Below are 14,339 nucleotides of genomic sequence, written 5' to 3'. Positions count from 1 at the left end.
CATCATTACCATATTCACCAATTATGTTTAAAATGTATAAAGTGTTAAAAATTGTTCATTTACTAATTATGATATGTTAAATGATAGGGGATGAGAATTATGGAAATGATTTAAGTGATTTGAAAATGTGAATGAATTTCTTGAATAAACAAATTTGAAATAAGGTTTTTATTTAGTTCAACAGTTGACTTAATTTTAGATGAAAATTCAGAATTTAAATTTATGAAATCCTAGGTACCGCATGTATTAGGCTTTCATATTAAAGTTTTGTTGTTTGAATTTTTATTGGGTTAAAGATTTGCAGATGAAGTATAATATTTGTCTGAATAAATTTCAGTTAAATTAAGTTAATGATTGCACTGTTACAAAGGGATCTGGTTATCACACTTTTACGAGAACAAGTTTTGTAAAATGAAAATTGATTGCGATGTTACAAGGGGAGATTATAAGAAAAGGAAATTCATGATTGCACTGTTATAAAGGGAAGGTTATAAAAAAATAGATTGATGATTGCACTGTTATAAAGGGAGGTAATGGTAGTTTGCATGGTTTATTGAATGTAAATAATCTAACAGCATGTTTTGTCATTGTGTTAAAATATTCTTAATAATTATATTATTTTGATTTGTCATGTTTTAGTTTAGTGAATACCACTCTATCTGATATCAACTTAAATCCAATCAAATATTTCTCAACAAAATTTTCAGAATTAAAAAATTGTCTGTAAACTGCAAGATATTTCTGAAATAGTTATCAAATTACCAGCATGTCACTGGAAATGATATGTAGTTCAAAAACAAGATTGTTTACCTTAAAATACAGGCTTTTACAGTAAATTTACTAAGACAGAATTTAATTGGAACTAAATTCAAGTCAAATGCTTAGAAACAAGCTGTTTCATCTAAACACAATTTGTTTCATCAACAAATAATCTTTTGAAATTTTTGAAACAATCTTTAAAGGAAAATTGTTATAACATAGAACAGTCGTCATGGTAAACTTTTGATATACATGTAGTACAAAATAATTTTAGAATCATGAGAAATTATACTTTTTATTGATAAATAGAATAGAACCATTACTTTTAATCTAATGCTGTTACATGAAAGTTGCAATGTGGAGAACAGAAAAAATCTAGAAAAAAGAAAAACAAAACTATGTGGCCAAAAAAAGGTTTGATATTATGTTTGAATTTTTAAATAAAAGTTATTCCAATTGTACCTAATGTAACAGCAGGTTCTTACTTATGATATAGTTGCATTAATAAGCATGGCTTGTATATAATCCTTTTTATTGGTACAGACGTCAGATGGGCGTGGCAGGTCACCGCCTGTACCCCTCACACAGAAGCAAGCCAGAACCTCAGGTCAGTATTTTACATTTTATTGGCACAGATATATGATAGGCAAAACTCCACCCTCATATAGAAGCAAGGTAAAATATTCAGTATCTTGCATATAGTTCCTTATGTTGCTATAGACATACATAGGACATAATATGCAATTGTGCCAATTTATTCCTAAAGAAGCCACACAGAACTTGAGGTAAGAATTGTGTATATTTATTTTTATAGCTACAGACAAAAAAGTGTATGATAGTCTGTGGCTTTTTAAAGAATAATAGTAAGCTGATATAACAATTGTGTGTAAGTATGTTTAATACTTAAATTTGCCGTAATGGCAGTTTATATTGTCCTAAAGTTTAGCAAAAAATTACCTTCCACACTTGACTGATGAGTCTGATGTTGTTATCTCCCTTGATACTGTTAGATATTCACTCAAATAACAATGAAATGGTCTTAAAAGGGGTTGACTACTTTCAGATTGACCAACAATTATGTCAAGTTTATCTAAATCATAGAACAGTAATTTTTTAAAACAGGTCTATCAGTACATATACTTTGGATTTAAAGTAAAACCATTTTATATGCTTAATCTCTGAAATGAATGACTCTGTAAACGTGATTTAAAAGGCCTGAACAGATGATTTCTTCAGATCCTGAAAATTTCATAGTAAAAATTTGCTGTATTTAATAATAGCATTTATTAATTTCCAGGTTGCTCCACAACCTTTACAACTATCCAGAGCTAACAGTAAGTAGTATTGTGGTAAAACAAGGGGAGTTTACTCTTCCACGAATTAATTGCTTTATAAAAGATGCAATGACTAACAAAAATAAGTACTAAATGGACAGTTTTTGGTGGAACTAATGACCAACATAAAAATTAAGTGCACAAAAGTATTCTTGAAAAACCAGTGCAAATGCTGAAATTTCTCACCTGTTTTACTTTTTGTAATTGAAATAATTTTGAAAGTCTTGAAGATAAGATTTTGATACAAGTTTCACATTAACTTACCATTATTAATTATCTGTGTATTTAAGTATTAATTATTGTATCTGAGAAATTAACCTAACCAAGACAACAAGACATTGGCAAAAAAAACTGAAAATGAGGTCCATGTCAGATGTACTGAGCCAAACAAACGTACCACAATCATTCCATGTAAAAAAAATATAGTACATTCCTGTTTAGATATAATCTATAGTACAAACATTTGAATATATATACATGAGATATACTTGTCATTACAGGTTCTGATGTTCTTAAAGAATTAGCTACAATGAGAAAACAATTACAGAGTGAAAGAAAGAGAGTAGAAAATGCTCTGGAGAACCAAAAGGTTTGTGTCATCATTTGTATCCAAGCAAAATAATGTAAATAGCAACAAATCGGCACACTGTTTATTTTTAACAACATGATCCATATTGAAACAGTCATGTCTTTAAGACTTTGATATATGTGAAATATTCAACATACAATCACTTTATTGAACTTTATCTTAATTTTAGATAAAAATGCAGCTTGAATTTTTCATATCCTATCTATGAATATGATGAATGTAGCCCTCACTTAGGTCAAATGACTTTAAAGATGAACTGTAATTTGACAGAAACCAGTTAGAATTGTGCTTCAGAGAGGGGGGTTTACTTCAATACTTAACTGATCAGGGTATCGCTTGGGTACTGTTACCCCACCCTTATCATATAATTTAGATTTTCATATATTGCGTAGGTTAAAATGTAACCTTTACATATTCCGGCATAATCAAGAAAATATCACTTTTGCTCAGAGTTCAGAGGCTCTGATTCCATATGGAATGTTTACTTACAGCAAGACTTTGACTGTGACAAAATTACAGGGCTTTGCATATAACATGTAAAGGGAATTTTATTGACCTTATCACATATTTCTGATTGTTTTCCCTACCTATTCACATATTTTCAAGCTTGAAAAAGTTACAAGACAAAGTCTTTATCAGTAAATGATTTAAAATATTTTTTGGAAAGTGTACATATATGCTGTAAATATGCATATGTGTATCTTTGTAGCAAATGAATTTTCTTTGCGATGAGGTTGAAAAGGCAATTGATGAGGCCCGCCTTTTAGATCTTTTTTACGTATGTTTTATGGTTGACTTTTGTTGTAATGCTTTTCTTGCATGGCATTAGTCTTTCGTAGTTTTGACTGAAATTAAATTAGAACATGCTTTGAGTAAATTATGCTCTAAATATAAATAGTTCTATTGTCTTATATCTTGATTTAGAGCTATAATTATATTAAATATAGTGTTAAAATTTATCATAAGTATATCATGTTGTGCTTTGGTTGTACACAAATGTTGTCCTGTTTGAAGTGGTTATGGTTTTCAAATGTCTTTCTAAATATACCTGTAATTTTATCTCATCTGCACCTGAGGTTCCTTAATACAAATTTGAGATCAATGATTGCTTCTTCTGTGGCAGAGAATTTATGAAAGACTCTGTCTGAAAAGCATTAAAGCATAATCTTGAATACAAACTGGTAATCTTTTTTTTTTGCCCTTTTGTATAGGAAAATATTTCCATATACTCAATTAATGTTTATAGGACATGTACATAGATAATGGTCCTTAACAGACTTCTTGGTTTCTCCCCCCCCCCCCCCCCCTTTTCCCAATTTAAAATAATAGTCATACTGTAGCTAATAAAGGGTATTGTATATAAAAATAATGCATACAGCTTCTTGGACACCGTTTCATTCAAATTGAAATATGTTGCTACTGAATTTTGGGATAATAGTGATTGTTATATATATTTTAATTCAAGCGTCAAATAAATGCATGATAAGCCGCTTCATGTAGAATAGTTTTATATAAACATTTATTTACTGGTATTTTCACAGATTAAATCAATATTATCAAAACTAACTTTCAATATCATGATTCCTGTATTTTAGAGACATCTATCACCCTTTTTTGATACTATAAATTTTATAGTATACAATGCTTTTTGGTGGAAATTGTTCTTTTAGTGAACCTTACAATTCTGAAACAATGTTCACTAAAATTAATCTGTGTTAGCCTTAAAGACCCCAATCAGAAATAACAGACTTTTTAATGATTTTATCTTTTTAGTTTACTCCATGCTTAATATTGTCATAAAAGGATGATTTTTTTAGCATATATTCATTCCTAGTTGAGAAAGAATGAAGCTTATTTTTTCAAACATTGTTCGTTCTTTTTTTTTTCTATTCCTACAAAATACTGCTATATTTTTCAGAATGAACCAGATGTGTTTGATCCCAGAATGGTACAAAGACCTCCACCGTAAGTATTAAACACATTATGATACGAGGGATGAAACCTAATACATTGTATGATGTTTTTATTTACGTGAGATATAGTTGAGTGACAAGACAATAACATTAATTGTACATGTACTATATTTACTGCTTTATTATTTGAAATCCTTGAAGCTAATTTATTTTGCATGAAAAAAAATATAAAAGACTTTTATAATTGTGAAGGGTTTCAATCACTTGTAATTTTTTCAAGTTGACTAAGACAATGACTATTTTTCAAACATTGTCTACATTTTTTTGTGTTTACATATTTTGATATTCAGATACAAGAGTGAATAGAAGGTTAATTACTATGTGGACTGGAATTAACTAAAAATCATAATACAGTAGTTTTTTCACCTGTCACTTATTATATTATACAGGAGAGAAATAGATGTGTTTGAGAGAGCTAAACAAGGCCATGCTGCTGTACCACAGAGACAGTCAGATACTGCAAATCCTAGAACATTACAAGAATTTAATGAATTAAAATATAAAAGTAAGTACATTTTGTATGTTACAGTGACCTCAGAGTTATCGGATTTTGATCACTATTGACTTATGAACATGCATCAGGGGTCAATTTCACAAAACAAAACGTACCAATAAGATTGATCGTAAGTATACTGAATTGTTCATGACTTATGGTCAATCTTAATCTTAAGTTTTTTTGAGAAACCACTCCAGCCCTCTTGTCATGGCTCCCATCATATTCTTTTGTTTGTTTCTTATATTGTACATAAAGAGCTACAAATGTAAAGTCTTAAAGAAATCTCATATAGATAAATTATCAAATTGACTACAATAGTTGCTTTCACCTAAAACTTGATAAATTACTCTTTCAGCTGATACAGATTCCCGGGCGAGCATTTAGAAGTATGTTTCCTGATGCCCCTACCTCTAATTCAGCGTTAGAATCACAACAAGATGCATTGTTACGTCATCAAGAAGATACCCTCAAAAATCTCAAAGACAGAAGTAAGTACTAATATACAAGAGTAAAAATAGTATTTCTCTGGATAGTTTCTATTGACTGTTAGTCTAAGGGGAGGTAACTGGCATGTAATATTACTTTCTTTCACCAACCCCTCTGTTAAAGACACACATATTATTCTGAGACATCTTGTTTACCTGCATGTGATAAAAGAACTCATTCAAATATTGTTGGTATGTAATAGGATATGCTTCAGCTGTGAGACAAAGTATAGAAGAAGAACTAGGTGGTAATTTGTTTAATCTTGGTTGTTTCATGGATAAGTTTGAGACACTTTCAATGGCATTAAGTATCTTTCAAATGATAAGAGCTTTGGTGTTTGGTAAAAGTAGGTGGATGCAAAACACATATACAACGATATTATTGAAACACAAATATAACTCAAAACTTATGATTAGAATGTGTACATACACCAAGAACACTTTGGTTGCACTTTGTTGAGTAAATAATGGTATTTATTGCTCTTTATGACCAGGTTGTGTACATACACCAAGAACACTTTGGTTGCACTTTGTTGAGTAAATAATGGTATTTATTGCTCTTTATGACCAGGTTGTGTACACTGTACCAAATGGACTCACTCTCTTGATAAGAGATGTCACTGTTCCTGTCACAAGTGTATGAATATAGATTCCCGTATTTATCTAGAATTTTGTCATTTGTCCAGTCAATTGTACAATGATATAATCTTTTAAATTACAATTAACATTAACTCCTACAGAGATATTTTAGAATTTGAATTCTGCATTTCCTTCCTTTACAAAGAGTACAATTTTCCATTTATTTAATTTTTCAATTAAGTAAGACTACATATATTCACCTCTGGCTTTTTATTGTATATAGAAGCTGTTTTTATTTACTTAGTACTTTAGTTCAGATGAAAGCTTTAAAATGGCAGTATCACTATTTGTTTTCTGTGATGAAAATATTACATGTAATTATGTGAATGAATTGTGTGTGATGAATATCCCTGCATCTCCTTTCAGCTTTATTTGGGTCCAAGAAAGGATCTGTAGAATGTATACTACTTGTTATTGTTTACTAAATTTATAAACTTTCTTGGATCATATTCTTAATAAAAGTTAGTTAAGAAGTGTGATCATGAATTGATATAATAAACAGTGAAGAACAAAAATAATTTTGCAAATTTAAATATTTGTATTGCTAATTTTAAGAATGTATCTAAAATGATTTTTTACAAAAACCCTAAAAGCCAGAATTTTATTTATGCAAAGCATGAATAATTTATTTCTAAGTTATCAGTGATTACGTTTTACTCTTTATTTACTTGAAAATATTGATGATTCTAACAAAAATGTCTGAAAATATGAGAGTTCATTGTCAATTATTGCCGTTGTTACCCCAGAATATATTTACCTTTAGTGGATGTCAGATGTGGTGCTGAACTTAAGAATAAGTGTTTGTGACAAGCTGTTTTTTAATACAGATTAAACAAGAATAAATATTTTTTCTGTAAATTTCAATAAGTAACTTGAATTTAAACAAGATCTACTTAATGTATGCGTTTGTCACATGATCTCATTGGCGACTAACACTGCACGATTCTCCCACAGACTATGGTACTGGACGACAGGGGACTATGAGTCCAAAGTCCATGCTGAATTCCAACAGTGCATTTATAGGTTTGTTTTAGTATCCACCATTTCACCAGAACTAACATAGTACTGTTTCTCTAGTAATAATAAAACAGCCTAGATTTTGTTAAAGCCACTTACATATATATATAATATATATATATTGTGTTTTAGCTTCCAATTTATGTTTTAATTTGAACACTATAGAATTGTTGATTAAATTTTCTAATACAAACCAGAAATTATAGAAAAAAGCATAATCTTTGTAACTATTAAAAAACCTGTTGGTTATAGAATTATTTTGATTTCCTTAAGCTGGTAACATGTTCAAAAAGGATTACATTTTATGATCATATTATAAATTTAAAACTTTTCACATACAGAACTTGAGAGACAGTACTAGAATTTCTTGCTTTATCATTTTATTATTTGTGCTTGTCCTTTGTATATTGCTTTTGTATATGTACTGTGTGTTGTTTCTATGTATGTCTGTTTATGTTATTTTTAAGGTTGATCTTTTATAATTTTAACCATCAGAAAGTTTTTTTTGGTGTTCATTCTTAACCTTATGTTTTCCATCATTTGGCTACAAAATAATTTCAGTTTTGTTTTTTGCTGACATCTAATTAATACCTAAACTTTATGCTGTGGATGATCTAAGTCAGATAATACACTGGTGTGGCATCTAACAGAACTAGGTTTTGTGGAGTGAACAGATTATTCTAGATAAAAGTGCATGTGAAATAGGACTAGCTTAGAACATAGCTTGGGATCAAATGGGGTGATAGCTAAATTAAAATTCACAATAGAAAGTAAATAAGGCTATGGGGTTCTAAATGCATGTGCAGCATGATATATTATTCTTTTCAAAGTTTCATTTTTGAGAACTTACGTACATGTCCATTTTATGTTGAAATTAGTTTGTGCACATTGTGATTTTTTTTTTTAAACACACTGGTTACATTATTTTGCTTAAATTTTTATAAAGCTGCAAAAATTTCGATTAAGCATTTGATAAAAACTTAATTTCTGAAAGAAAACACTTTTAAATATGTTTATATGTTTTAGCATTTCTTCTTATCTATATCTTTGTTTATATGAGTTTTATTATTATATATACTTCATATACATCTTTAATTCTCAACATGTTTGTATTCTACCATAATTTCAGATGTAGATACAGTCAACCATTTCCCTGAAGACTTTGAAGATTTACCCAAACGTAATGACTCAGCAAGAATGAGAAGGAGAGAAAGACTTCCTCTTAGCCCAAGGGTACACAATATTTTAAATAATCAGAAATTGAATATTGCATAATTTTGGAGCTAAGTTTTAATGCTACAAAAAAATGTTTTAATTTTTGAAACTTTTTACAAAGATTTTAACTGTTATTTTATAAGTGTAAATATTTAGTACAAATATCCCCAGTAACAAAAGTTTTTAAATAGAACTGCTAAAATTAAGTGTAATGGAAATTTCTGGATTAATAGGATAAGTTATTAAAATTAATTATTCTATGTTAGAATTGGTTTGAGATCAGTTAAAGGGAATGTTATGGTTGTTATCCAGATGTACATGTATATGTAGTCAAAAAGACACATTTATGTTTAGGGGCCAGCTGAGGACCACCTCCTGGTGCATGATTTTCTTGCTGCATTGAAGACCCATAGGTTATCAGCTTTTTGGTCAGGTTGTTGTCTCTTTGACATATTCCTCATTTCCATTATCAATTTTTAGAATCACATTTAAACAGAATTGCACACAAGTATGTGCCCTTTCTCAGAGTTTTATTTACTGAACCCTATTTCTGTTTTAGCCTGAAAGCATATCATTAAACCCTATGGGATCTACAACAAGTTTAGATGTTGACAGGATACAGAAGAAAAATGATGCTAGGTTACGGAGATTACATCAGATGAACAGTAAGTTATAAAATATGGTTGTAAGATGGGTGTAAGGTAGCCTGATGGAAAGAGGTTAATTTTCAGTGCTGTATGGAAGATGACTAAAGATGAACACTGAATCATTTAAACATTTAATGGTTTTGTTCTTTAAGAAATTTGGTGATGTTACATTGTAGCAGGTTTCTTATAGTTTGTTCAATGCATTTACAACATTTTGGACAAAGTTCAAACCTGCTCTTAGTGATGTATTGGATGTAGCTATTTTGTGTTATCATCTACAGTTTTCAGCCCATTACCTTGAACTTCACAGAAAGATCAAACACATATTGAAGTTGTAAAACTGTTATAATAAAATTGTTTGAGGAATTCTTTCCCTTTTTTTTTTACTTGGGTTTAACTGATTTTTCAAAGTGGTTGGCAGTAGGTCTGATTTAAATTATTTAGATGACTTGCTGCACTTTACTAAATTACACAACAGTACAACACTAAATTGGAGGATGTCAATAGGAAATGTATATGAAAATACATAGGAATTATTGGTTTATTTATATTAAATCCTTTTATTCATCTTTTCCTGTAATTTGAATATTTCTGAAAACCTGATAACTGATTACCAATCAATACATGTATATTTTTCAGCTGATGATGTTTCAATAGCTGATCCTGATGATATCTTAGACAGATTTATGGCAAAACAAAGATATAACAGGTAAAACAAAATAATAAAGGGTGAAGGTCATTAATATTACCACAATAATGTAAAAGATATGTCACACAAAAAGATTAAAAAAATTGAGAAACAGATTTTTATAGCTTACACATAATATATTTATGAATGGTCATTACTAGCTCTTTCACAAACTTAATTTTAAAGAAAATTGCTACAATTTCTTTCATCTTACATAAAAATCATCTGTAAAGTTGATCCTCATAATACCACAGTTAATCTCAGCTGATGAATAAAATATAATTTGATGTTGTCCTGTATTGTAAATGTCTTTTAAAAGTCCTGCTCCTGGAAAAGCCGGGAATGTGAGTAAATGTAGACTGTCTTGTCTTGTTTTTTTAATTCAGTGTATTGTTTTTTTTAAAGCCTTTTATTTCTTCTTTTTTTTTAATAGTAAATAATGTCAGTAATCATAAAAAAACAAGAATGTGTCCAAAGTACACGGATGCCCCACTTGCACTATCCTTTTCAATGTTTCATGGACTGTGAAAATTGGGTAATAATCTAATTTGGCATTAAAATTAGAAAGATTATACTATAGGGAACATATGTACTAAGTTTCAAGTTGATTGGACTTCATTTCATCAAAAAATACCTTGACCAAAAACTTTAACCTGAAACTCCCACTTTCATTTTCTATGTTCAGTGGACCGTGAAATTGGGGTCAAAAGTCTAATTTGGCTTTAAAATTAAAAAGATCATATCATAAGCAACAAGTGTACTAAGTTTCAAGTTGATTGGACTTCAGCTTCATCAAAAACTACCTTGACCAAAAACTTTAACCTGAACAGACGCACAGACAGACGGAGGCACAGACCAGAAAACATAATGCCCCTCTACTATCGTAGGTGGGGCATAAAAATTGACCTTTCCAAAAAAATAACTGTGTTTACCGACTTTAAATAAAAGAATTAAAAAATTTATTATTTTATTAAATTCAATTAGTCACTTTCAACAGCAACTAGAAGATAATACAAATTCTAGAAAACCAGTTATTTCAATAGCTTTCTAAGAATTTATTAAATATTTTATTTCAACAATTGCATTATCAGGTTGAAGTTTTACAAAACTTACCTTCAACTAAGATATAAGAAAACACAAGGAAATGTCAATTTATTTACTAGTATTAGTTTATAAGTTTAAATTCATGTTCTGTGTTTTATTTTCTACTTTTGTGTATAAGTATAATTAGAGACTGTACATCAGTTCGCATTGCCCTGTTAACTGTTTTTTTTTGTACAGATTTTTTTTATGTCTTTAGTCTTTGTGTCTTGTGTGATCTACCTTTTTTTACTTAATTTTTTTAGTTTCAAATTTATATTTTAAAATATTTTCTTATAAGATCTTATAATGCTACAAATTTTTGTATAGATAGAAAAAACAATTATGCTTAGCCTTTTCAAAGATAATCATTTTTTGTTTCAAACAGATGTTACACAATCAACATATGAAGTTATTGTATTGGTGTATAGCCATCCATGTCATGTGCAAACTACAAAAATTATCAAATTATCTTGCTATGGTTGCTAACTCTCAATTGCAAAAAAAAATGATATTTGCTTTGGAACAGCTTAGATGGGTGCATTTGAGTGTATAATTTTATTTTGTTTCATGTTTGCATTTTGACAATTATATTTTAAAAAGTTAGATCAAGTCAGAAGTACTGGTAATTTTTAAGTAATCAGTGTATATTTTAAGTGATAGATATAATGATTAAGATTACAACTACCTGTGGTCAGTTTTTCCTGCTTAGATGTACAGTTAATGTTTTGCAGAAAAGAATGATGCTGAATTTTGCACATTTTAAAACTGAAATGCAGCTTAAAAGTCTTATATGTTGAACTATTGTGAAAAAACAATGGATCTTTATTTCAGTTTTTCCATTGAATACAACAATAAAAGTTCTATTTTTTATACATGATATCATTTGGAACCAGTTTAAATACTGGGAATAGATTTGTCAGATAAAATATAATTTTCAGTTATTTATACAAAACTGTATATCTTTTGTAGACCTCCGTCCGGCCAGACACTCCAAGATGATTCATGGTTACGACCAGGAAGTAAAGCATTTTAGAGACAAAGATCTGCATCCTAAGAATGCTTAACATGACATTATTAAATGGTGTTACACAATATATTGAAGCCTTGTAAATGAATGCATATTTATTTGTAGATAATTTGATATTGTGAGAATAACACATGCATTTGTATGAAAATATCATGAAAGTGATTGTTATGGCAATAATATCAATGACAACATTACATTCCTATGATTGTACTTATTGTATAAACTAGGTACTATTGAGTACAATGTAATACAGGTGGCAAATTCATTTTTAGTGCTAATTATTTAATAATTTATTTTTATATAATTTCATGAGAGAGAGAGAGAGAGAGAGAGAGAGAGAAAATATAACGTGAAAGAAATCAGCAAAAATTTAAACATATGTAGTCTGTCAATGAGAGGCAGAGAAATAAAAAAGTAGAGCAGTTTCAACTTTAACTTTATTACATAGAAATGGAAATAATTATTGATGCAAGATTTGTATAACGTCCGAAGAAATAATGAAGAATTATGAGTATGTTTTATAGACAAACATGATTCACTGCCAGTCAGAATTTTAAATATCTGAACTGAAGAATTAGATATTTTATCTATATACATGTAGTATATTATTGTTATGAGATCTGAAATCTCAGGTTTAGTCAAATTATCTGTGATAACCTAGCCACATGTTTTTGTCTTCATCTCGTTTTACACATCAGTAATGACATTTTATTTATTTATCAAAAAAATCTTTATAAATCTTATTTATGTTATACATTTTAATTAATTTGTTTTATCTTATTTAACATGTTAATATAGATTTTTTAATATGTTTACCAACATTACTGACATCAGAAAATTAGTTTACCATACCCAGTCAAGTGATTAAATAACAGCAATACTTATGAAGATTTTTGGTTTGATTAATATTTTGTGATGTTCTAATATTGTGTTTCAGAACTGTGGCTGGTGTAATAATTCGTCCATATTTGTTATTTGTAAGTCACTGTTAACAATTAACAGTGCAATGACATATTTTTATAGAAATAAAAATATTGGAATCTATTTGATTTTTGAAAGCTTTTTTCTGCAATAGGACATAGTCAGCTTTAAAAAGCCCCAAAATGACAAATGTAAAACAATTTAAACGAGAAAACTAATGACCTAATTTACATACAAAATGATGAACAAAAAGAATATGTTACACGGCAAACAATCAACAACCACTAAATTACAGGCTCCTGACGCCCATACAGAATGAGGCAGGGTTACCCAAGTTGGATTGAGCCTAACCTGGGACAGTGGTCCAACAGCACAATACAAGAACACACTTTTTCTAATTTTTGTGCTATTTTCACATTTCCTGACTGGTGTGAGAAAAATATTTCTCCTCACTAGTGAAAAATCTGTTCTCGGCAAATGATTGGTTGAAATTTAATTGTGACGTTAAATTTTTATATTGTGACGTCACATCAAAAGTACACAACTTTCCTTGAATCTTTAAAAAGGAAGGATAAAAATCATAAGAGAAACAGTTTCCACTACTGTAACTCGTGTATTACGATATTTCTCCACTCTCAACAGTTAAATTTTAATCATTTAAAAAGCTTAACAAGCCTCCCACTTTAAATATTAAAATTTAACTGTCTCGAATGGAGAAATATCGTAATACAAAAAAGAATGTACACTTGTTGCAGTTGTGGAATCTATATATACAAAACAATAAACGCAAAACAAATATGATTAAGAGCAAAAAACAAAAACCACTCAATTACAGGCTCCTAACTTGCAACCAAGGGTCGAAATTAGCAGACCAGTGGAATTTGTGTCAGACCAGTAGATTTTGTGAGCTGGTGGTCCAGCGGACCAGTAGAAACAAATCGATAAATTGCTGATTGCATTGCGATCTCAGTTTGTTTACAAACATGTACCTGCAAAATCAATTACATGGTACTTGGGGTACTTAGTATTACAATTGATCAAGTTACGGGATCTTCAAATTTTAAGTTAGAATAAATGAGAGGAAAGTACTTTCTTGTGCAACATATGTGAAAGTAAGCATGAAAATAAAAGTAAACATCTATCATTTATAGGCACTTGTTTCAGAAAAAAATCCACAAAAATTGGTATCCAAGGAATAATAATTAATCCATAGAAATAGTTCATAAGGTACCAGTCCATAGGAATAAATGTCACCATACTGGACACATTGTTCTGACAGCAAACCAACATGTCTTTGCTCTTACTCCTAAATGACATGTGCTCAGCAGTCAGCAGAGAGGCAGGAAATACCAGTTTATAACCTGCAAGGAATTTATATCTTCAAACCCTGCATTGAAGGGAACCATGCTCACACAGGACAGTTTCAAGATCATTCATTCCATGGTGGTATTGAAATAAATAAAATG

General features: G+C 29.6%; 1 protein-coding gene across 7 annotated transcripts; it reads left to right on the top strand.

Moving 5' to 3' along the window:
• Positions 1-1,236: 1,236 nt before the first annotated feature.
• LOC139506061 (centrosome and spindle pole associated protein 1-like) lies at positions 1,237-12,996 on the top strand. Of its 7 annotated transcripts, XM_071295345.1 has the most exons (8): positions 5,045-5,160; positions 5,507-5,639; positions 7,230-7,298; positions 8,422-8,525; positions 9,067-9,172; positions 9,794-9,863; positions 10,162-10,186; positions 11,895-12,996. In XM_071295345.1, exons 2-8 carry the CDS (start codon positions 5,540-5,542, stop codon positions 11,922-11,924), a joined length of 504 nt encoding a protein of 167 aa, XP_071151446.1. In that variant the 5' UTR covers positions 5,045-5,160; positions 5,507-5,539; the 3' UTR covers positions 11,925-12,996. The 7 variants fall into 7 exon arrangements, 4 of the variants coding, with proteins under 4 accessions (XP_071151446.1, XP_071151445.1, XP_071151447.1 ...); XR_011659907.1 differs by lacking the exons at positions 7,230-7,298; positions 8,422-8,525; positions 9,067-9,172; ... (1 more) ...; positions 10,162-10,186; positions 11,895-12,996 and adding exons at positions 1,237-1,366; positions 2,057-2,093; positions 2,594-2,682; positions 4,601-4,647; positions 5,840-5,870; XR_011659906.1 differs by lacking the exons at positions 7,230-7,298; positions 9,067-9,172; positions 9,794-9,863; positions 10,162-10,186; positions 11,895-12,996 and adding exons at positions 1,238-1,366; positions 2,057-2,093; positions 2,594-2,682; positions 4,601-4,647.
• The last annotated feature ends 1,343 nt before the right edge of the window (positions 12,997-14,339 follow it).

This window comes from Mytilus edulis, unplaced genomic scaffold (genome assembly GCF_963676685.1).
Source record: "Mytilus edulis unplaced genomic scaffold, xbMytEdul2.2 SCAFFOLD_509, whole genome shotgun sequence".
Taxonomy (NCBI): Eukaryota; Metazoa; Mollusca; class Bivalvia; order Mytilida; family Mytilidae; genus Mytilus; species Mytilus edulis.
Note: the sequence above shows the minus strand (reverse complement) of the source record. Positions and strands in the feature narration are given on the sequence as shown.

Coding starts and splice junctions, on each gene's coding strand:
- LOC139506061 (XM_071295344.1), top strand. CDS start 5,540: ATGTTTCCTGATGCCCCTACCTCTAATTCAGCGTTAGAATCACAACAA. Junction 7,299..8,421: donor TTCCAACAGTGCATTTATAG/GTTTGTTTTAGT, acceptor CCATAATTTCAG/ATGTAGATACAGTCAACCAT. Junction 9,173..9,793: donor GAGATTACATCAGATGAACA/GTAAGTTATAAA, acceptor TATATTTTTCAG/CTGATGATGTTTCAATAGCT.